Source organism: Crocuta crocuta, unplaced genomic scaffold (assembly GCF_008692635.1).
Source record: "Crocuta crocuta isolate KB4526 unplaced genomic scaffold, BGI_CrCroc_1.0 scaffold15, whole genome shotgun sequence".
Taxonomy (NCBI): domain Eukaryota; kingdom Metazoa; phylum Chordata; class Mammalia; order Carnivora; family Hyaenidae; genus Crocuta; species Crocuta crocuta.
The window spans coordinates 1,834,590-1,857,288 of record NW_027530508.1 but is presented as its reverse complement, the minus strand read 5'-3'; the positions used below and the strand labels follow the sequence as shown (position 1 = coordinate 1,857,288).

Genomic DNA, 22,699 nt, shown 5'->3' with positions numbered 1-22,699 from the left:
AGTCATCCTTTCAGCTTAGAAAAGTTTTCTTCTAATGTTCTTTTTTTTAATGTTGTTTTTTTTTTTTTTTTCTGAGATAGAAAGAGAGACAGTGTGAGCAGAGAGAGGGAGACACAGAATCTGAAGCAGGCTCCAGGCTCTGAGCTACCTGTCAGCACAGAGCCCGACACGGGGCTTAAACCCATGAACTGTGAGATCATGACCTGAGCTGAAGCCGGTCACTCAACGGACTGAGCCACCCAGGCACCCCTGTTCTTCTAATGTTCTAATGGACAGTCCATTCTGTGAGCAGGGTTGCTTTGGGTTTTATTCCTCTCCCCTAAAATGATCACACTGGATCACCACTGTCAATGAAATCTTTTTTCTTTTTCTCTGCATCCTGGGAGAGTGTCTCATGTTTTCATCACCATCATGGATTTAATTTTCTTCAGAGTCAAGGTCAAAGAAAACTCTTTGTTTTCTCCAATAAGATATTTAATTCTGCTTGTTTTATCTCTCTTTGATTTTAGCCAGTTTCTACCCTACCTGTGTCTTGATCTCAGCCTTAGTCTCTTTATAGTTTTCTGTTCCTGTATCATAGAGAATGTGGTTTTGTATTTTTTTTATTTAAAAGTTTCTTTTTTAAATTTTTAAAAATGTTTTATTTATTTCTGAGAGAGAGAGAAACAGCGTGAGCCGGGTAGGGTCAGAGAGTGAGGGAGACACAGAATCCGAAGCAGGCTCCAGGCTCTGAACTAGCTGTCAGCACAGAGCCCGACACGGGGCTCGAACCCAGCAACCGTGAGATCATGACCTGAGCCGAAGTCAGACGCTTAACCGACTAAGCCACCCAGGCGCCCCTGTGGTTTTGAAATTTAAGAAGAGCAAGAAGAAAACAAGGGAATACCATAACTGACTCTACTCTAATACATATGAAAACCTTGATAAAGTGGACCATTTTCTGAGAAATAAAATTACAAAAATAAGAAAGATGCTTAAAACATTATCTAAGACATATGTCCAAAAAAGGCTCTAGGCTCAGGTGGTCAAATGGAAGAATTCTCTCAAACTTTCAGCAAACAGATAATCCTTACCCTAGAAATCTGTATTATACCCCAGAGAAGTTAGAAAACGATTGCATTTTATGAAGTTATAATTATCCTTACACCAATTCCAAATAAAGATAGCATAAAAAGGAAAACTGCAAACCAATCACTACTTGTCAATTCATGGGGGAAAACTCTTAAATACAACTCAAGGAAATACAATTAAGTATTATTGTATATGATGTTGGTCCACGGGTTTGTTAAGTGAGAAAGCAATCCTTAGAATATATGCCAGAAAGTCACTCAAAAATCAGTACCCATAAAGAACCCTCGTAATTAACCAAGAAGAGTCGAAATGTAGATTCAGTATTTTGTGACTTCACAGGTGGTAAAATCAGGAGCGCCTCAGATGGCCTAAGTGAACGTTGCCCTTGCCAAACAAGCCTCCTTATCAAAGCAACCAGGTGCAGTTTCGGCTTATCTCTGAGTGGCAGGCTTGAGTTCTCTGCTAGTCTGTGGAGTCATTCAAACAAGCCAATCACGTTCTCTACAGGAATGATGGACGCATCTCCCCCTCTTGCTGCTAACAAAGCCTGTCCTGCACAGCTTCTGGTTGTTCGCTGTATTTCTGAGTGGGACACCTGGATGGTCCTGTGTGACTTGCGGTGTCCTTCCCTGAGCTGTGAGGCTAGGTGTCCAATAAACTGCTGTCAATCTTCCCTGTCCAGTGTCAGGTACCATGTTTGGCCATCCCCATAACCCAAGGGCGGGAACCCCTCCCTCACCAATGGGGCAAAGAGGAGGCAGTTAAAACAAGAGTGTATGATGTCAATAACGCTGGGGGAAATATCAGACTGACAAAAAATTAAGAACTGATGCTATCCCATGTTGGTGTGGCCACAGGGAAACAGGAACTCGTGGTGTTTTTGAGAGTATAAATCGGTACAACCTTTTGGGAGGACAATGGGTAATCTATAAAAATGTGAAATGTATAGATCCTTGGACCTAGCAATTCCATTCTGGAAAGAAATGCCATCACAAGTAATATGACAGATGTTCAAAGATGGTCACTTGATGCACTGACTGTAATAGAAAAAATAAATTTAAACCTAAAGACATCAATCTATTTTTAAAAATTCTTTAACCTTTATTTATTATTGAGAGACAGAGAGAGACAGTGTGAGCAGGGGAGGGGTAGAGGGCAGGGAAGACACAGAATCCAAAGCAGGCTACAGGCTCTGAGCTGTCAGCACAGCGCCCGACATGGGGCTCAAACTCACAAACCGTAAAATCATGACCTAAGCCGAAGCCAGTTAACTGACTGAACCACCCAGGGGCCCCCACATCAATCTTTTTTATAGAAGACTGAGTATATGAATCAGACTGCATCCAGNTGTATGCATACTCTGATTCTTGTATTATTTTAGTAAGAATATATATGGACGTGCAGAGAGAAGTAAAAAAAAAAAAAGCACATCAAGGTATTAACAGGGGCTACTTTGAGATGGTAGGATTGCAAGGAGGAGGGCGGAGAGAAGATTCTAGGTACTTCTGTAACATTTGCATTTTTCACAACAAGCATGTATTACTTCTGTAAAAGAATATTTTAAAATATAATGCAGTTTGCTTGGAAGAATAAACAGGTGAACAAGCTCTGAAAATTTAGCAACAGCAGGCTATTAATATACTAAATATTTGCTCAAAAACCCCTTCCCTCATGGGATTTTGCATTCTAGTGGGAGGAGACAATAAGTAAACTATACAGTGGGTTAGAAAGTGGCAAATACTGAGAAGTTGAGACTGCTGGGGAATCCCAATTCCAAATAGGGTAGAAGGCTTCCCTCAGGAAGTGCCAAGTTAAAGATCTGGAGGTAGGGAGCAAGCCAAGCGTAAATCTGGAGGTTTCCAGGATGCAGTCATTTTATCTATAATAAAATGAGCTCTTTTTCAGTATTTTTGTGTTTGTACGCACCGCCTAAAGCTTCCAGAAAGAAAAAGCTACTTAAATATGATTTTAATTATGGTTTTTAGGAAGATCAGTAACTACAAAAGGAATTATTGTTCAAGATTTACCCTTTTAAATGGCACTAGCCCTAGACTATTTTACAGCTGAGTTCTACCCAATCTATTAAAAGATCATTCTAAATCATAGAAAAAGATGAAAAGCTCCCTAATTCATTTTATAAAGGTTGAATAATCATAATGCCAAAATCTGACAAATAACATAAAAGAAGAAAATTGTGATTGATCAATCATCTGTCTTCCCCACTAACTTGCAACATCTATGTTAGGATACTTTTTTTTTTTTTGACAGAATAGTTTAAAAAAAATTCCATATCTCCATCTTAATACTCTGGTAAGCAGAATTAATGGACCCCCAAAGATACCCAAGTCCTGAATCTGTAAACATGTCAGGTTACACGGCAAGAAGAATTAAAGTTGTAGATCGAATTAAGGTTTTTTTTTTGAAATAGTTTATTCGAATTAAGGTTTCTAATCAGCTAACCTTAAAATAGGGAAATTAGGAGCGTGCATGGCTGGCTCAGTCGGTAAAGCACGTGACTCTTAATCTTGGTGTTGTGAGTTCGAGCCCCACATTGGGTGTAGAGATTACTTAAAAATCTTTGTAAAATAGGGAGATTATCCTGGATTATCCAGGTGGACCCAGTGTAATCATAAGGACCCTTAAAAGTGGATGAGGAAGGCAGAAGTGGGGGCAGGGAGCATGTGACTATGGAAGAATGGCTAGAGATGTAACATAACTGGCTTTACAGATGGAGAAAAAGACCACAGCCAAGAAGAAGACAGAATACAGCCTCCAGAAAGAAACAACTCTATGTTGATCTTAGCCCAGTAAGACCCATGCTGGACTTCTACAGAACTAGAGGATAGTAAATGTATGTTGTTTTATGTCACTAAATGTGTGGTAATTTGTTACTGCAGTAGGAGAAAATGAATGCAAGCACGTTAATAGATACTTAACATTCATTTGCTGAATGGTGAATGAAACTGCAAAAGCCCTGGGTCTACAGGGCTACAGATAAATGGATAAAAGAGAAATAGATCATTCACAGAATACAAATGGCCAACAAGCAACTGAAAACATCTCCAGCCCTGTTGATAGTGAAGTGATGCAAATAAAAACCTACCAATTAATAGACTGTTGTGACCCTTCAGGGCCCTACCACCAAGTTATCCAGAAGGGGTCTTGGGGCATCTGTGGGGTGACTGGGCAGTGACCTCCAAATGCCAAACTGGAGGGCAGACAAGGCACTTTAATCCATGTTTAAGTGTGGATGTTTGTACTAAAGCTTTTCACAGCTGTTGCTTGCTTTATGAGGAAAAAAAAACCTCTGGAATTGGGCCAACAATTCCTGGGAATGACTAGTAAAGGTCTTGGAGGTTATCCAGACCAATATAAAACTAACTGAAATGTTTACGATCCAAGTATGCTGGGGTCTTTAACATGCAGTTTTATAAGCTGATAAGCTGACGGTTACACACACACACACACACACACACACACATACACACACGACCCTTGAAAAATAAGAGTTAAAGGCAAAATATTAAAAACTTATTAGACTGTTAAAACCACTATTCTTTACTCATTGCAGATTTTTCCCAATAGAAGATAGTTTTTGCTTATATGTTCACAAGGGTCCCTAACACTTTTGTTTTTTACATAATTGATACTTTGTTTATACAGTACTAACAAAGAGACTTATCTGTATCTATACAGTGTAAACCTCATTGCAAGATATTTAGAAACAAAGCATAAAGAAATAGAAGCCACTGCCCTACCACCCACCATCCTGAGCTTTATGAACTGACATCTATTTGTGAAGCATGTTGTTCCTCTTAAAGCCCCAAGGAGAATACTAAGGATTATTGTATCATGAAATCATAATTATACCCAAAACTTTCATAATCAATTTTATGGAAACATGCAGACTCCAAAAATGTTACCATATAGAATTTTTGTAAAAGCTGGGGTAAACATGTCTGGCAGAAAACCTTCTTTGTCAACGTTTTATGTTGCAGATATGGCTGCAGACCAGATTAAATGGCTAGGTAAAACTTACACTACCTGCCTTGGGGCTCAAACTTCCCATGTGTACTTCCCTTACCACTTGTCAACTTTTCCTCTCTTGAGTTACTACAATCCAACAGGGACAGTAGCTGAGACGGGGAAAAATGAGTTTCCCACCAATGATGGATTATATGTTCAATAGTGTCTCATCTATTCATATTTGTTATTATTACCTATGTTGATATGAAGCAATATGCACAAACTAAAAAAAACACATAAAGACAACCTGCCAGTGTAGACATCCAGCATGTATCCACCCAACTACGCTGTTCTGTAAACTGCAGGGTTTAGCTCAACAACAAAGTGGCTTGATGGACCTCACTGATAAGAAATAGTTAAGGGAAAACAAAGTAACAGAAGCATTAACTTTGTCACTCAGTTACAATACAGTTGGAACATTACTAGTTTCAGTTTTTGTATTATTAAGGGTATGTTTTTGTTAGAAATGTAAGTCAAGAAAGTTAAGTTAAAATGACTAAAACCAGCCAATAGATCTAGCATGTTATGTGCAAAGGATTATCTTTAAACAAAGTTAATGTTATAGTATTGGTATTTGATAGGTTCTCACAACATTCTCTTACACATTTTTGCTGTAATGAGTAATAAAATAATATAGTATATAGTAAGCCAAAAATTATGTATGGTGTCAGATAAATCCAGTAAAACCATTTTTCAATGTCACTACTGTAGTCTAAATTGGTTTTGGCACAACCCCGTGATGATCAAGTTATATACATTACACAACTCTTCACCCAGATATTGATCCTTGGCACTGTCCTCAATGTAAAAGGAACAGCTCCTAGAATCCTATTTTTCAAATCCGTTAGTGGGTTAAGAAATCAATGGAGTCAGCATCAGCGGTGGTACAGAACAGAGAAGCAAACATCAACACCGCACTAAGCAAAGCACTGCTAGGACACCTTAGCTTCAGGTCTCTCTATGCAAGTGCACACAAACATGTACTTAATGAAAAATGGATTTCTTACTAGGAGATACTATCAAGTAAGTTCGAGAAACACAGCCTTAGTGGAATAGTCTCCAATCTTGGGGCTGAGACTTGGGACTGGAGATGTTTGGGGCAAGCACTTGTGAAGACTTGAGGTGGTACAGGGAGGGGTTGATGGAGTAATGACGACTTGTGGGATAAGATGATTGCAAAGGGCTGAGAAATGAGTTACTAGGAGCACCTGGGTGGTTCAGTCAGTTAGGCGACCGACTTTGGCTCAGGTCATGAGTTTGTGAGTTTGAGCCCTGCATCAGGTTCTGTGCTGACAGCTCAGAGCCTGGAGCTTGTTTGGATTCTGTGTCTCCCTCTCTCTCTCTGCCCTTCCCCTGCTAGCGCTCTCTCTCTCAAAAATAAATAAAACATTAAAAATTAAAAAAAGACAAATGAGTTACTCATTCAAAACACTAATTAAATATCTCCCCCTCCCCCTTCACCAAATATCCCCTATATCCCTCGGCTTGGCAATCACCGCCCTTCCCAGTAGGGTCCCTACCTCCCTTTCCACCTTCTCATCCTTTGTCTCAGCTTTTCCCCTTCCTGCAGCCCAAAACGCCACATCCCCTCAGTGAATCACAAACCTTTATATTCCCACACCTGTCCTCCCCTCAGCCCAGAGGGCCTCTGCTTGTAAGCCACCGGTCCCTTTTGTCTATCACAGGACTTGGCCGTGCACCTGCTGGCAGGCTGACTGGCCTCCCTAGTGGATTAGCACCACTGCCCCACCCCCTACTTGTGGATGGGGCCACATTTCACTCAAAGCAGTTCCCTGGGGTGCTTAGCATCCTGCTGCATACTGTGGGCTTACCATAGATTGTTAGTTTTTTACCCACACTTTGAATGTGTTAAATAATTTTTGTGTTAGAGATCCAACATGCAGCCTGCACTGACTGTTGTTACTGTGTAGTGTGGGGGTCACTCAATTGCCAGGTGGATGGAGGGCGTACTGGCAGCCTCACAGGGTCCAGTTTTTTTAGCCCCTTTTCTGAAGCTTACCTTGAGCCAACTAGGGCTCATTGTGTTATTTTAAAAAATATCTTATTTTTAGGGGCGCCTGGGTGGCTCAGTTGGTTCGAATTCGGCTCAGGTCACAATCTCACGGTATGCTGAGTTTAAGCCCCACATCAGGCTCTGTGCTGTCATTGGGGAGCGTACTTCGGATCCTCTGTCCCCCTCTCTGCCCCACCCCAGCTTGCACTTTCTCGCTCTCAAAAATAAACACTTATTTAAAAAATAATTATTTTTAGGCCCTTCAAATTATCTTCTCCACAAGAGGGAATGAAGGAAAAACCACCCGTTTTGTAGAAGGGGGAGATGTTGGCAACAGGGAAGACAAGATCAATAGGCTTATTAGAAGGATGAACTAAGGTATCTACCATGATTATTTTTGTAATCGAGCCAGTTAATAAATAACTACTTTCAGGGGCACCTGGGTTGCTCAGTCAGTTAAGCATCCAACCCCTGATTTCGGCTCAGGTCATGATCTCACAGTTCCTGAGTTTGAGCCCACATTGGGCTCTGTGCTTACAATGCAGAGACTGCCTGGGATTCTCATTCTCCCTCTTGGTCCCCCTACTCACACGCCTGTGTGTGTTCTCTCAAAAATAAACTAAAAATAAATAAGTGACTGCTTTCAAATAGAAAAAGCTTACTTTTAAGTAATCTCTACATCCACTGTGGGGCTTGGATTTAGAATCCTGAGCTCGAGTGGCATGCTCCACCAACTGAGCCAGCCAGAGCCCCTTATTGTTTAATATTAAGCTTTTATGAGAAACTTTCAATATAAAAATAGAGGAATATAACCTACATGTACCCATTACCCAGTTTTTATAATTTTTTAACTCATGGACAATCTCACAACCATTTTTGAAAAGGCAAGTTGTATTATTTGGCTCTCCAACCGCGGGCTTGTCAATAATAGGCCTGACTGGCTCAGTTGGGCGTCCGACTTTGGCTCAGGTCATGATCTCATGGTTGGTGGGTTCGAGCCCCACATTGGGCTCTGTGCTGACAGCTCAGAGCCTGGAGCCTGCTTTGGATTCTGTGTCTCCCTTTATCTCTGCCCCCCCCACCCCCATGCTCTGTCTCTGTCTCTCAATAATAAATAAATATTAAAAAAAATTGAAGATTCATAAAAAAGAGGTTGTGATAGAACAAAACTGAACTGGACTCTACTGGAAGCAAGTGGTATTAAAACAGGCCTGTTGAGCTGGGCTATAAAGATAAGGCACCCAGAACAAGCCTAACGAGCATTCTGTAACTTGGAAACTCCAAAATCAGAATTTACCTGATGAGATGGAGCCAACAGTCAAGTGTTTCTGATGTGGAGAGGGGAGCTAACTATGAAAAAGGGGCCACACAACTAAACAACTCAGGGTCATAGTGAAGTCCTGGGTCCCTGCTTCTGAATCACCATCCTTCATATATATATACCTCCTCAGCCACCTGAGATAATCACACTGGGGCTCCAGAACAAGTGAAAACTACCCTCAGGAGGAAAAAGAAAAGCAGAGCTAGTGAATAAGCAAATGTAAACCCATGATATTGAAATATTTATGATCAGTTTCAGTATCACACATACAGATCAGTAATGCTCTTGTTTTAACACCACATCTACTTTCTGAGATGTAAAAGCATTTAAAATAAGTTCATGTATTAAATCTGGGGAATTTAGATGCTTAGAAGTAATTAAGTAATAATTGTTTACACGCTTGAAAAACAAGTGGTTAAACCTGAACGTTTTCATGTGCTAATTGTAAAAGCGCTTCCTACATATTTAGAAAAATGTTAATCACTGTTTCAAGAACTGCTCATTTGATAAACAGATTAGATTAGCAGGTTGATCACTAAATAATTCACACAGGGTCACAGGTTTTTTCCTCCACACTAAGCCCTTGGGACATAAAGGGTTTTCGAAGGCTTCCAGGATTTGAGGAAGGGATGTGCCTTTTCCTCACTCCTGGCCTGTGCACTGGATCCTGAGGGTGGAATGCAGGTGCTAAGACTGCTAGTCATCCTGCCACCTGGATAGCAGTAGCCGAGGACACTGATGAGAAGGACAGAGGAGACCTTGCTCTGTAAGAAGCCCTTTCCAGTGGGGACTTTACTTTTTATGTTTCTTTCTCATTCTATCGGTACCTCTGTTTCTTCCCTCTCCTACTGGATTATGGGCTTCCAAACAATGCACGTGACCCTTCCCAGCTTCAGGTGACTCCAAGTGCCTGCTGCAGACGGAAGCAGCAGAGTCACATGTCACTTGGAATTTAGGTACTATAGTTCATGCTTATGGCTCCAAATGAGTCAAAATCATCCTTGACAACACTAGGGAATGCTCCACCCTAATGCCTGATGTCCTGTCTCCCCATCAGCATCCACATGGTTTCCTTCAGGGTGAGAACAGAAAGCTGCCTCCTCTACCAGGCACCAGAGGACGTAGGTGGCTTATGTTTAGGGGCAACCTTGCATAAAAAATACACATTTAACACATGCCTCACCCTCAGCACAGCAGGATGCTCACGCCAGGAACAGCCCACAGGAACTAGAGTGACTGACCCTACAGGAGACACACATCTGCCATCTGACACCCACTCCTAAGCATATGGTCCTTACATCCACCGGTGGGTGGAATCACCCACACCATTTAAACTTTGTTGACGATATAGAGCTAAATTCATGCAATGGACTGTAGGAAGCAGATCTCTCCACTGCACAATTCCATCCAGCTCAAGCAGGTTCCCCACTTCCTTCTACCTGCCCAGCCTCTCTCCCTCGCTGACCGCTCTTCCCTCCCTCTTAAAGGCTGATGTCCCTCAGGATTCTATCCTAGGCACTTCACTCTTCTCCTTAAGGGCTCTCAGCACTCTGTAGGGCTCCTGAATCCATCTATCTAAGCAACCGTGAGACCTCCCTCCCCATTTAGGGGAGAGGTGGCCGGCCCTACGGTTGCTCACTTTTGCTCTGGGAAGGTTGCTCTGAGGAAGGGAGAGAAAGATCTCATCTTTGAAGGGTACAAAGGAACACAGTAAATGCTCAATATTCTTTTTAAATGAATGAGTGCACAAGAATGGAACTTTCACCTCCGGGCTCCTCCCGCCCCCTACCTGCCCCTGATATACTTTGAGGACTAGGCTTCCCTTGCTCATCTGGGATCTCAGGCCAGGCCTTCTGTCACACCAAGCCACACCAAGCTCAGCAGCGCTCACAGGCCTTTAATCTATAACTGTCTGGCCACATTCCATCTCTCCCCCAGGATGGTGGGGAGGGACCAAGATGTATGGCCAGGTAGGCTGTACCAGCTCCCAGTCCAAAAGGGTAGGGGTGGGTCAAGCTGGGGCCTGGACAGGGGTCTCCCGGCCCCAGGCGATAAGGGAGTTGCTGGCCTGTGCTAGCTCAGTGATGGACACCCGGCCTCGCTGTCGGATGAAGTTAGCCACGGCAGCCAGTTCCTCGGGGGTTATGTAGATGAACTTGCCCCGGTCGTCAATCACACCTGTGGAGACAGAAGGGTAGTGGGGCTGAGCCCTCCAGGCCCCCCACCCCACCACTGCCTAAGAATGCCCACCCAGCCACCCCTTTCTGGTTCAGAGCCCTCCAGACTTGCCTATGTGCCTGGCTTCCCCTGGCTGCATCCAATCGTGGCTAGGTGAGTCAAACCAGGCTGTCCCTGTCACCCAGAGCCATTCCCAGGCCTGGGCATATCCCTCTGCTCCGTGCCCTTCCTGCACACCACTTCCCCATCCAGGGCTGGGGTGTGTGTGTGTGTGTGTGTGTGTGTGACCTGGCCTCTGCAACAAGTCCCTGCAGGCCCCCTGTTCCTCAACACCCCCTCCCAGGCCAAAGCCTATGGCGAGTGATTCTCTTCCCCTCACCTGTCAGAGCTCCCTCAGCCAGCAGGTCCTGGATGCGGTTTATGGTGTCCTACGAGAAGAACAAGTCTCAGGGCAGAGATGGGCACTGCCTCCCCAGAAGACAGCCACACTCGCCCTCCGACCGCAGCCGACTCTCCTCTCCTCCTTCTCATGGCTGCCCCCCACGTGACTTTGCTTCTCCTTTGGAGGGGCCCAGGGGAGACAAGACTCCGGTCCTGAGGCCCCAGAAGACCCCTGCGAGAGGCTCACTTCAAGGCAGGAGAGGGGAGGTGGGGATGTCTGGCGCAGCCTCTTTCCAAGAGAGCTGTCAAGGTAACTGGGTTTGGGCTGCCTCAGTTATAGGGGCTGCTGGAGTGACGAGGTTTGGGCTTTTTTCTTTTTCCTCCATTGAGTAGAAAGACAGGATTCCTGGGGTGCCAAAGATTCCTACAATTTACTCTTGTTTGGGGACATCAACACTCCATCTTTCAGGTGGGCCCCCTCGGACAGCCATACAGACCCCATGACCACATTCCACGTAGCAGGCCACCCCTCTTCCAAGGCTTACCTGAGTCCGCAGGCCCACCTGGGAAGCCAGGTCTTCCAAGAGCACAACCTTGGACTGCTGCAAAGAGGGGAGAGAGGGAGACGTTGGGCAAAGCCTCTCAGCACAGGAGCCCCCTGAGGTTGGCCGGCCACATGATCCCACGGGAGAGCCCTGTTCTGCTCACACACCACTCACACGCTCTCCCAGGTGCCTGTACACAGGCACACACGCATTCATAAACTCTCTCATGCCCGTTTGCAGGGAGGGACCTGCCCAAACCACGGCCTCCCCTGTGAGCCACCTCCTGGCCTGGGGACCACCCGGGAACAGATACACATGAAGAGCCGAGCGCCGCTGCTACCTTCTCCTCTGCATCCAGCCATGTTGTTTTACATCATAAACAGGCCAGAAAAAGCACCACAGAGATGAAGTCAGGGGCTGACAACTGCCAGAAGCTTACTAAAAACTGTCATTAGGACCTGTGTTTGCTGAGCAGAAGGCCAAGAGCTCAGAAGAGGTGTGTGTGGGAAGGGGGTGCAGGGGTGCAAAAGACACACCTCCTGCCGGAGTTCAAGACTGGACGAGAAGATGGGCAAGAGCAGATGGGAAGCCCGGATGAGCCAGGATCTCGGTAGAGGCAGTACAGCTGTCCTGTCTCACCTTTGTTCCCTGCCCCGGCCTAGAGGCCCCTGCAACCCTGACACGCCACACTCTTCACCATCCCCTTCACACTGCTGAGGTACTGGGCTTGCCCTTAAAATAACTCTGGCTAAATTTGCTCAGTGCTTTCCAGGCGCAGCCATGCTGTGTGTGCTTCCCTCTCACCCTCAGTAGGAAGTTTAGTTCCTGGGGCGGGGGGAGGGGGGAGCGGAGGTGCTGCCGAGTGTCTAGAGCTGAGTCCTACACACGCATCAGCCCCTGCCTCCCCTCCAGACAGCACAGCATGTGACCCGAGAGAAGGCGGTCTTTGGCGTTTCCAGGAGTCTTCCAGAGCGAAGGAGCTGGGGGAGGAGTGACACGGTGACACCTCCTCAGCTGCAGATGGCATGTGACTGTTCAAAATGCCAAACTGAATGTTCCAGTGGGGAGGCAAGTGTGCGGCAGTTGGGCCAGGGGGTGGCAAGCACAAGGCGACCTGACCAGCTGACCTCTACCTACAGAGCAGGGAGCAGGGACAGCTGGGTTCTCAGGGACAGCTCAGAGTGTGAACACGGCATCACCCCAGGTGTTCCTGAAGACCTGGCCCCAGGGACTGCTGGGGCCAAAAGTCTGTGCGGGAAAAAAAAACCAACCCACTCAGCCCTGGTCGGAAAAGAGAAAGGACTAACGACCTGGAGGAAGGCAGGTGGGCTGAATTCCAGACGTCCTCCTCGCTGTCCGCGGCAGCTCTGGGAGGATCAGCCGGCACAGGCCAGAAAGACCTCTAAGGTCCAGAAGAGTCTGGAGAACCCCCAGAAAATGGCCTCTCCAGGGAGCCTCTGAAAGCAAGGGTTGGAACTGCCACAGGGGGGCCTTTACTAAGGTCTCTGCAGAGGAGAGGGGCAGCTAACACTAGCGGACAAAGGCTTCCTGAAGGGGACCCAAGACCACGTTGCTGTCCGCTGGGTAGGTGGGGGTGGCAGGTCCCGAAGAGCAGCAGGAAAAAGTGAGCAAGGTCTTGCCAGCCCTCGAGGGTGCCAATATGGAGAACGGGCAGAGAACAGGCTCCATCGGTGGGGGGGAGGGGAGGGGGAGGATGGAGCTCTCTCCCTCCCAGGAACACCCGGCTCCCGGGCTGTGAGCCCAGCTCCTCGCCGCTGGGAGCGGTCTGAACCTTGTTCCCTTTGGAAGAGGTGGGGGGAGGATTATGCAAGGCCTGGCTCCTTGGCACCCCCTAGTAGCACCCCCACTGCCGCCCCCACTCCCTCTGCACCCCTTCCCTCAGCCGCCTCTGCACCTGTGAGCTGCACTTGAAAACCTCTCCCCTCGTCGCATCCTTCGTGGGAGAGAAGTTGCTTAGCAGCAAAGCAGAGCAGGACGTGCTTATGCAACCCGGAGCAGTATCCGGTGCGGCTACAGACAGAGGGGCGCACATGTGCCGCCCCGCCCTAGATTCCAAAGGAAACATCATCCTGTTTCCCTGAAGACCCAAGTTCCTGGTCAGGAACACATGGCAAGAGACGCTTGTTTCAGCTCCGCGGAGGCTCGGCGTGGTAGAACTGACAGAAAACACACGTGAACAAACTTGAAAACACAGTGACTCACGGAGCGTGGGGTCTGAGAAGCAGGGAGACTGTCAAACCCTGACTGTGAGGAAGTGATTGAAGGCTCAGGCCTCCCACACAGACCAGGGCCCTCTCCGCTGTCAGAGGAGAACGGGGGCAGCTCAGACTCTGAGGTCCCCTGCCCAGGCCTTGCAAAAGCTCGAAGAAGCTGCCTGTACCCTGCCTCCAGTCTGCTCCCTCCAGGCCCAGAGAGCACATGCGACAGACACACACGCCACTCACACACGCCACGTACGCGTGGGGCAGGGGCCGCACCCCCAGGCTCTGTCCTGTGGCTTCTTACCTTAATGTAGTTGATGAACTCTGTCAGGAAGCTGTGGGACTAGAGGGGTAGAGAAATCAGGGTCAATGTCCCCGCTGCAGGGGCCACAGGGCTCTCTGCCAGCCCACGAGCCTGCTGCCTGTGTGAGCAGAGCTTCCCATGGTGACGGGTGGGAGGCATCGCCTCTCTTGAGGACAAGGCCTCTGGCCGCTAGAGCCCGCTGGGCCCGCCACCCACCCACTTCTCACTGCCCGACAAGCACGGCAGGCAAGGAGCAATGGGGCACATGGGATGGGGTGGGGGGCTTGGCGGGCACAGGGAGGGGCGTCCCAGGGGCCACGTGGACCCACCTGTTCCTCAGACATAGTCTCGCCCACACCTTCCTCCTCCACCACGAAGGCCTCCTTCAGTTTCAGGTACTCCTCATGTTCCCGCTGGGCCTGCTCCTCCCGGGCCTTCCTCTCTTCTTCCTCCTGCGGACAAGAGTCAGGTACTGTGGGGCAGGTGCCCACCCATCCCCATTCTGGGCTCTGCTGCCCCCAGAGCACACCAGGGCACACAGTCCAACCCTCTCTCAGGGGTGCAGGTCCTTCAAGACTCTGCTCCCTCACCCTCAAGCTGAGCTGCAGGCAGANGAACTTCAAGGACAAAAACCCGGGCTCCATGTTCTCATCATCCATTTACCCCTCTTGCCCGCTCCAGTCTGGCTTCTCCACCAAACCGACAAGTGCTACCGTGTCACCCCTGCCCTCCGTCCCACCAAATCCAAGGGACAACCATCAGTCTCAGCCTCTCAGTGGTGCCGGGAGAGCTGGCCATTTCCTCTTCCCTTGCTTGGCTTGCAGACCCCACCGTCTCCGGGACTTCCTCCGGCCCCTTGGGCCATTCTCCCCACCTCCTCCTCGCTCAGGCCTGTCTCTACCCCCTCCTCCACTTCCTCGGGCCACCTTGCCATGCCCCCAGCATCAACAGGCACCTCGTTGCCAGTGACTGCCACAGTTGTACCCCTGCCCGGATCTCTCCTCCCACGTGACACACCCACTGGGCCATCTCACAGGCACCTCAAATTGCGTATGTCCCAGAAAGACCTCGTGATCTACTCCCCACACGTCCGGTCCTCCTCCTGGGTCCTTGGCTCAGTGAGTCACACAGCCATCTGGCCAGCTGGTCAGAAATAAAGTCCTATCTACCACTTCTGCCTTCAACTTCTGGAAAACTTCTCAGTCCCTCCATGTCACTCAGTCACCACAACCACCACCACCTAGTGCCAGAGCTTCCCCCTAAGCCATCCGATTTTCCACAGCTCTTAAAAATATCTTTTTAAAACACGTAGCTAAAGCTGGGGCAAAGAACATATAGAATGAGCCTGGTGCATCTTGTGGTGCCAGAAAGAAAGAAAGTACTCAGGAAACCGAACGATGAGGTTACGTGAAAGGTACATGGGAGCCAAGTGCAAGAGCTCCCAATAGTCTAGAGGATAAAACAAATAAGATCATACTGGACCCTAACACAACATACAAAATAAAGATCTGCTAGTCCGGGTAGAAACAAGCAAACAATTAACTACATAAATAGAAAAGAGAAAGTATAGCTCTGGTATAAAAAATTTTCCCAATACTCTGTGTAGATACCCTCCTCTCAAAGAGGTGGAGAATAACTCTACCCACCCCTTAAGTGTGGGCTGTGCATGGTGACTTGTTCCCAAAGAAGTACAGAAGGCAGGAGTGATACAGTGCAGAAAGCTGGCAAATACAACCTGAGCCAAGCAATCAAGGTTAACATCAGCAAAGACAAACTGACAGCGTGTATCCCTGATATGCTGAGAATGGTACTTCACCTGTGACCTTCCGCTCAGAAATTTGTAACCCCAGCCCAGTTATGAGAAAAAAAACCATCAGCCGAATGCAAATTGAGGAACGTTCTATAAAATACTTGCCTGATACTCCTCAAAACTATCAAGATCATGAAAAGCAAGGAAAAGCTGAGAAAATGTCACAACCCAGGGGAGCCTAAGGAGACAGGGTATCTACTTGTAACGTGGTATCCTGGACGTAACCTTGGAAACGGAAAAGGATACTGAAGGAAAGTTAATGAAATGTGAATAATGTATGGGGTTTAGTTAAAACAACGTGTCAGTGGGAGCCCGGGGGGGCTCAATTGGTTAAGCATCCAACTTTGGCTCAGGTCATGATCTCATGGTTCAGGAGTTCAAGCTCCACATCGGGCTCTCTGCTGTCAGCGCAGAGCCCACTTCAATCCTCTGTCCCCCCCCCACTTTCCTTGCCCCTCCCCCACTCGCGTGCGCTCTCTCGCTCTCTCTCAAAAATAAACATCAACAAACAAACAAATGATGTATCAGTATTGATTGTGAGGAACATGCCACACTAAGATAAGATGTTAATAACAGGAAACTGTGCAGGAAAGGAGATTCCCAGGTCATCTAAGGCCCGTTATACAATATCAATATTCAGAAAAGTAAAAAACCCTTTCCACTAATGCTTCCTCTCCGCTGTGTTCTGGCCCATTTGCTATCGCACCCACAGCCAGGCTTTCTGTCATCCAGGGTCCCCAGACAATAGGGCCAGTCAGAGGCCAAGGGCACCCAGCTAGGTGTTCCCAGCTGGGAAGCCCTAGCTCTCTATATACCATCACCGCTTTGTGATGGTCCCTTTCTCAGGCACTGGTTCTCAGAAAGAAGGGAGCAACTGGCAAACACATGCTCGCTAACCACCTTTACTACAGAGGTTCCCCTTCTCTGAGCATCTACCTCCTTCACAGCAGGCCCTAAACAGGACCAGGCTCAGGCAGGACCCACCTGCTCTTACAATTTAACAATTTCGAGGCCCTTAGGGTCCAGACCCCACCCCCTCTCTGACCCCTCTCCTTCTTGCTTACCTTGTTCCAGCCACTCCAGCCATCTCAATTTTCTTTAAATGCTCAATTTCCTTTAAATGGTATGTTCAATAAGCCAAATGAACAAAAGTCCCCATCTCAGGCTCTGCTTTTCAGCAGCAGCTGTATACAGGTCGAGTTTAGAGTCCAAGGCCAAATAAACTGGGGCCTGCTCCTGAACCTGGTCCATGGCCCATCTTCTAGGTTAGAGGGGAGGGGGCTGCACAGGAAGCAAGGCTGCCTGGTCAGGGCTCAGAAGTCAGGGAGGGGAGGGGTGTCTGCCTCACCTTTTGCTCCTCCTCCAGGCGAAGGCGCTCCTCCTCTTTCTTCCACTCTGCCTCACGCTGGGACTCAAGGCGTTTCCGCTCCTCCCGTTCAGCCTCCTCTGCCTGGAGAGAGGCCTTCATAGCGGGCAGATTCCCACCCCCACCTAGAGCTTGCCCACCTCACACACAGGCCAGGGCAGGCAGGTCTGCCAGACCACAGACCCACGCTGCAGGAGACAGAGCCAGGCAAGCAGCGTGCAAAGAGCCCAAGGCGAGGCTCTGACGTGGGGGACAAGGAACGCAGGACCCGTTCCCATTTCCCAGAGCTGCACCCCATCCCTCCTGCTTGCCTCACGCTGCGCTTTGCGCGCCTGTTTCTCCTCCAGCTTCCGTAGTTTCTTGGCTCCAATTTTCCCTGACAGGTGACTTTCCACTGGCTTCTCGATACCTTCTTCTTCCTGGGCTGAGTACGGCCAGAGAAACACATCTCAGCTCCTGGAGAGGGCTGATGAGATGATGGGTCCATCCTACCCCTTGTCCATCTCCACATGGGGGGGGATCCCCTTCCTCCCACCTTGTCATGAGCCCAGTTTTGCCCTCCAAAGACATCTGCCATGAACGTAGACATTCACACTCTGGGTGTGCATATGCTAGAGTGTGTGTGCAGGGTGTGTCTGTGTTGAGGGTAGCAGGTAAGGTGGGGGGAAGGGTGAGAGAATGATGGGGCAAAGGAACAGACGATAACTTTAAATGCTGCAGAGCCACAAAAAGCGAGGTGTTGGGTTCCGATACCTGAGTGTCTGAAAATCACAGGCAGGCATATCTGGGCTTGCAGAGTTCTCTGGTTTGTTTCTGAGCCAAACCTCCAGGGAAGGATGGCCCCATGGGGACATGTATCCCCACCTCATATCTGAAACTGCCCTCGCTGTGGTCAGGAATGGCTGAGGGTTCTGGGCTCAGTCCCTGGCCAAAAAAGATAGCTCCAACCCCAAGACTGCCTAAAGTTAAGGCCAGCTAAAGCTTAACTGTGGATGCCCTAGCAGCAGGAATGTCTGATCCCAGTCTGAGACAAGAGGGATGGTACCACAGAGTGCCTCTGTTTTGCGTCAAAAGGGGCTAATTCCCAGAAGTGCAAGGGCAAAAGCCCCAAATGCCTCTTCCTCAGGCTCACGCCAGGTTTGAGCACTGGAGAAGAGATATTTTTTCCCACAATCCCAGGGGTTCTGTTGGTCTCCCAGGGATATGGAAGCTTCTGTCGACAAAATGGCTCCATCCCCAAACACAGGTGATCTCCCTTCAGGAACTACAGAAGCTCTTGGCTAGGCCCTCTGGCCCTAGAGAGAGGCTCAGAAAATTGTGTGCAGAAACCACTAAGGTTCCAGGGAATGAGAAGTACAGTAAGGAACTCTCCGGGTCAGTCGGAAGACCCCTGCTCTCCTGCTTAGACACTGAAAGCCAAGATGAAGGAAGACGGGGGTGGCCTAATGGAATAGGGGTCAGGGTCCAAACTGCCGGTCTCTGGGACCAAAGGATGGGTCTCAAGTCTCCCCTACCCCAGGATGAGGATCCCCTCATCCTGTGGCTCCCACACGTCTCCTCTACTGTCGCTTCACACCCCACTCGTTCTTCCATCCAGCTCTGGAGGTCCCCTCATGCCCTCAAACAGCCCCTTTCCCCTCCAGGCTGGGCCCCTCTCACCTGGGATGATGGCCTCCTCCTCATTCTCATCCACCTCTGCCCAGGCAATCCGCTGGGCTCGACGCTGGGCCTGCAGGCGGCTGCCCAGGTCCCTCCGGCGCCGGGGCCTGGCCCCTGCTCTCTGCTCCTCAGACTCCAGGGGCCGAGGCTGGGCCACCGAGCCTGGGGCGACGGGCTGCTCCTCGTTGTGCCAGGACTCCTGGCCAGCTGTAGGGAAGACAGGAACCACAACACTGTCTAGCAGCCCAATGCACCTGGTGGCAGGGAGCGGCACCCTGGATGCCTCGCTCTCCACGTAACCTTCTCCACGCTCCTGCTGCCCAGAGCACAAAGCTCCAGTTTCCCAGATAGTAAGGCCTTTATAACCCAGACCCGCACCTTGGTCCTATGCAGCAAGATCACCCATTCCTTCCTGCCTTTGTCACTACCTTTCCAGCTGGCCTGTCAGGATACTACCACCCTGCAAGACAGAGATGAAGCCCTGCCTCCTCCAGGAAGCTCCCCCTGCCCTCTCCAGGCCACTGCAGGACTGCATTTATTGCTTGTCTGCACATCACCTGCCATAGTTTTATAAGGCTGCCAGCCGGGAGCACACCCGCTCCTGGTGGGCTGAGTCTTCCCTTCCAGGAAGACTTCTTGGCGATCTGCCTTACCTCAGCTTTCTCTCTCCTGCCCTTGAAGCATGTAGGTGGTCTCAAGTAGCTTGTGGGCCCAAGGAGGGGGAGAGACATATACACAAATCCGTATGATGACAGGAAATGGGAGGTGATGGGAGGAAGAGGATGGCAGGAGTATCTGTTCTGTACCCTGGCAGATGACATGGCCCCCTGGTCAGGGTACAGAACAGGAAGGGTGCTCTCTTTGAGGGGGAAAGAGGGAGATTCAGGAAGTTACAGCTCGTAGGTAAGCACAAAACACTCAAGTGCCCCCTTCGTGGCATCCACCGTGGAGCCACACTGGGTGGGACGGCGTCTCCTACGGGGGCACAGGGGGACAGCCCCAGTAAGGGATGGGAGTGTGTCCGCCAGGGCCTGGCCCCTCTGGGTCCGGCGTGCCGGGAGCCGAGGAGAGGAACTGAAGGAAGCCGTCACTGAGGCTGGGAGAAAGGTGTAAGGGCGCTACCATCTAGTCCGCGACTAAGGTTTGAGCACTGCGTGCCTCCGCCAGCTCCCAGACGCGCAAGTATGCGCATGCGTGCAGCTGGCCTGAAGCGCGACTGGCGCCATCCGGCGCGAGCACCGCGTCAGTCCAGCCAGGCAAGACCAGCGCATGCGCAGGAGCCGCGGTGCGATGGCCTACAAAGGCTCAGGCCAGAGAACGCGTCCCCACCGGTCCTGGAGCGGCGGTGTCTCCTACCTGCTGTTGCCCGGCCCCTGATGCGGGTCAGGAAGAAGATAAGGCCGACAAGCAGAGCCGCTGCCACCAAGTACACCACGGGGGCCACCATGACGACAGCTTTCANCCTAAGGAACTTGGGAGGCATAAAAATACCCATACCCTCGGGTGGAAATTATTGCAAACGATTTTGTGCAGTGCGACAACATTTATATATCACACAGTGTTTATGGAACCATGCATATGTGGAAAACGTACAATAAGATGCTTAGGAATGATACACACCAACTTCAGCCTAGAGGTTACCTTTGAGGAGGGAGGCGATGGATGGTATTAAGAGCAGAGATTTGCCTATACCAGTGACATATAATTTCGTTAAAAGGGGAGGAAGGGAGGCGCAGAGACCAAATCTTCTTTTTAAATAGGGATATATTTTGGTACCCAGACCTGCAATTTTATACTTATTTTAACATAAAATTAGCTTTATTAGACTAATATAAGAATTAGTGACCCAGTTTTTCATAGCGAGCACTCAAAATTTAAATACCCAAGGAGATTTTCGTTTTCCTTTAATTCATAAGAATTATTTAGAGGCAGGGAGACAAACCATAAGAGACTCTTAAGTACTGAGAACAAACAGGGTTTACGAGATGGGGGAGACGGGAAAATGGGTGATGGGCATGAAGGAGGGCACTTGTTGGGGTGAACACTGGGTGTTATATGGAAACCAACTTGACAATAAACTATAAAAAAAAAAAATTTAAAGAAGTGCCTGGGTGGTTCAGTTGATCCCAGATTCAGATCATGATCCCAGGGTTGTGTGATCAAACCCCTTGTTGGGGTCTGCAGTGAGAGTGGAGCCTGGAGAGTGGATTCTCTCTCTCCTTCTGTCCCTCTCCTCTGCTTATGCTCTCTTCCTCCCTCTCTAAAGTAAAATTTAAAATAAAAAAAAGAATTACTTAAAAGCTAGGAACAAATTATACTTCAATAAAGTTGTTTGGGGAAAAAAAAACAAGAGACAGGAGATGTAAACTCAAGACTTTATTCAAGGTTTATTTATTTATTTTGGGAGAGAGCGTACATGAGCGGGGAGATGGGCAGAAAGAGGAGAGAGAGAATCCCAAGCTGACAGTGCATATCCCCACATGGGGCTTGACCCCACAAACTATGAAATCATGTCCTGACCCAAAACCAAGCAACAGATGTTTAACCGATTGAGCCAACCAGGCACTCTTCAAGATTTTTTAAAAGGCAAATAGCAATTACTGGGAATTTGCTCTAACAGTAATATGAAGTTTTGTGTGTGTGATAACACAAAGATCAAAGACCAACAGTATGAAGTGTAAGATTTGAAAAAAGATGGTACCATGTTAAAATTTTAACATCTGTTAATCTGGAATAATGGGAACTTCAGCATCTATTTTATTATTTTCTGTAACTTTGGAATATTTCATAATTTCCATTTTTAAATTTTAAGCAAGCAAACAGGCCAGGATACATGAAATAAAAATAGCAAAGGTTTAAAATTGGTAAAGTTGGGTAATGGGGCTTTTTCTGTTTTTGCTAAGTTTGACATTTTTGCGTAAGTTGAAATTTCCCAGGGGCGCCAGGGTGGCTCAGTAGGTCGAGTGTCCGACTTCGGCTCGGGTCATTATCTCACGGTTCGTGGGTTGGAGCCCTGCGACGGGCTCTGTGCTAACAGCCAGCTCAGAGCCTGGAGCCTGTTTCGGATTCTGTATCTCCCTCTCTCTCTGACCCTCCCCTACTCATGCTGCCTCTCTCTCAGAAATAAATAAAACATTTAAAAAAATGGAAAAAGGGGCGCCTGGGTGGCTTAGTCGGTTAAGCGTCCGACTTTCGCTTAGGTCATGATCTCGCGGTTCGTGGGTTCGAGCCCCGCGTCGGGCTCTGTGCTGACTGCCAGCTCGGAGCCTGGAGCCTGTTTCAGTCTGTAACTCCCTCTCTCTCTGACCCTCCCCTGCTTGCGTTGTCTCTCTCTCTCTCTCTCTTAGAAATAAATTAAAAAATAAAAAAAAATTAAAAAAAATAAAAATGAAAAAAAAAAAGAAATTTCCTATAAAAAAAAAAAGCTTTATTGAAAATTTAAAATTATAGCAGTGCCGGATGGCTCTGTTGGTTGAGCACCCAGCTCTTGAGTTCAGCTCAGGTCTTAATTCCAGGGTCGTGGAATGGAGATCCCTGCTTCAATCTCCACGCCAAGCATGGAGCCTGCTTGAGATTCCTTCTCTCTCCCTCTGCCCCTCTCCTTGCTTGTGCGCGCTCTCTCTCTCTCTCTCTCTCAAAAACAAAACAAACAACAACAAAACACTAAAAAATATGGGGCATGTGGCTGGCTTAATTCATTTCAGGGTCATGGGTTTGAGCCCCACTTTGGATGTAGAGATTAATAAAACACATAAACTTCTTTTAAAACCTAAAAATTAAAACTTCATAACATTTTTGTGGG

General features: G+C 48.3%; 1 protein-coding gene across 1 annotated transcript; it reads right to left on the bottom strand.

The window, feature by feature from the left end:
• Nucleotides 1-10,309: 10,309 nt before the first annotated feature.
• Nucleotides 10,310-20,355, bottom strand: DDRGK1 (DDRGK domain containing 1). The gene is made up of 9 exons (XM_077766963.1): nt 20,254-20,355; nt 18,898-19,104; nt 17,550-17,662; nt 17,221-17,322; nt 14,392-14,514; nt 14,063-14,101; nt 11,537-11,593; nt 10,990-11,038; nt 10,310-10,610 (listed from the first exon to the last, which is right to left on the bottom strand). Exons 1-9 carry the CDS (start codon nt 20,342-20,344, stop codon nt 10,444-10,446), a joined length of 948 nt encoding a protein of 315 aa, XP_077623089.1. The 5' UTR covers nt 20,345-20,355; the 3' UTR covers nt 10,310-10,443.
• Between the last annotated feature and the right edge of the window lie 2,344 nt (nt 20,356-22,699).

Coding starts and splice junctions, on each gene's coding strand:
- DDRGK1 (XM_077766963.1), bottom strand. CDS start 20,344: ATGGTGGCCCCCGTGGTGTACTTGGTGGCAGCGGCTCTGCTTGTCGGC. Junction 14,515..17,220: donor GCCTGGAGGAGGAGCAAAAG/GTGAGGCAGACA, acceptor TCTTGTCCGCAG/GAGGAAGAAGAGAGGAAGGC. Junction 11,594..14,062: donor AGTTCATCAACTACATTAAG/GTAAGAAGCCAC, acceptor CCCTCTTTGCAG/CAGTCCAAGGTTGTGCTCTT.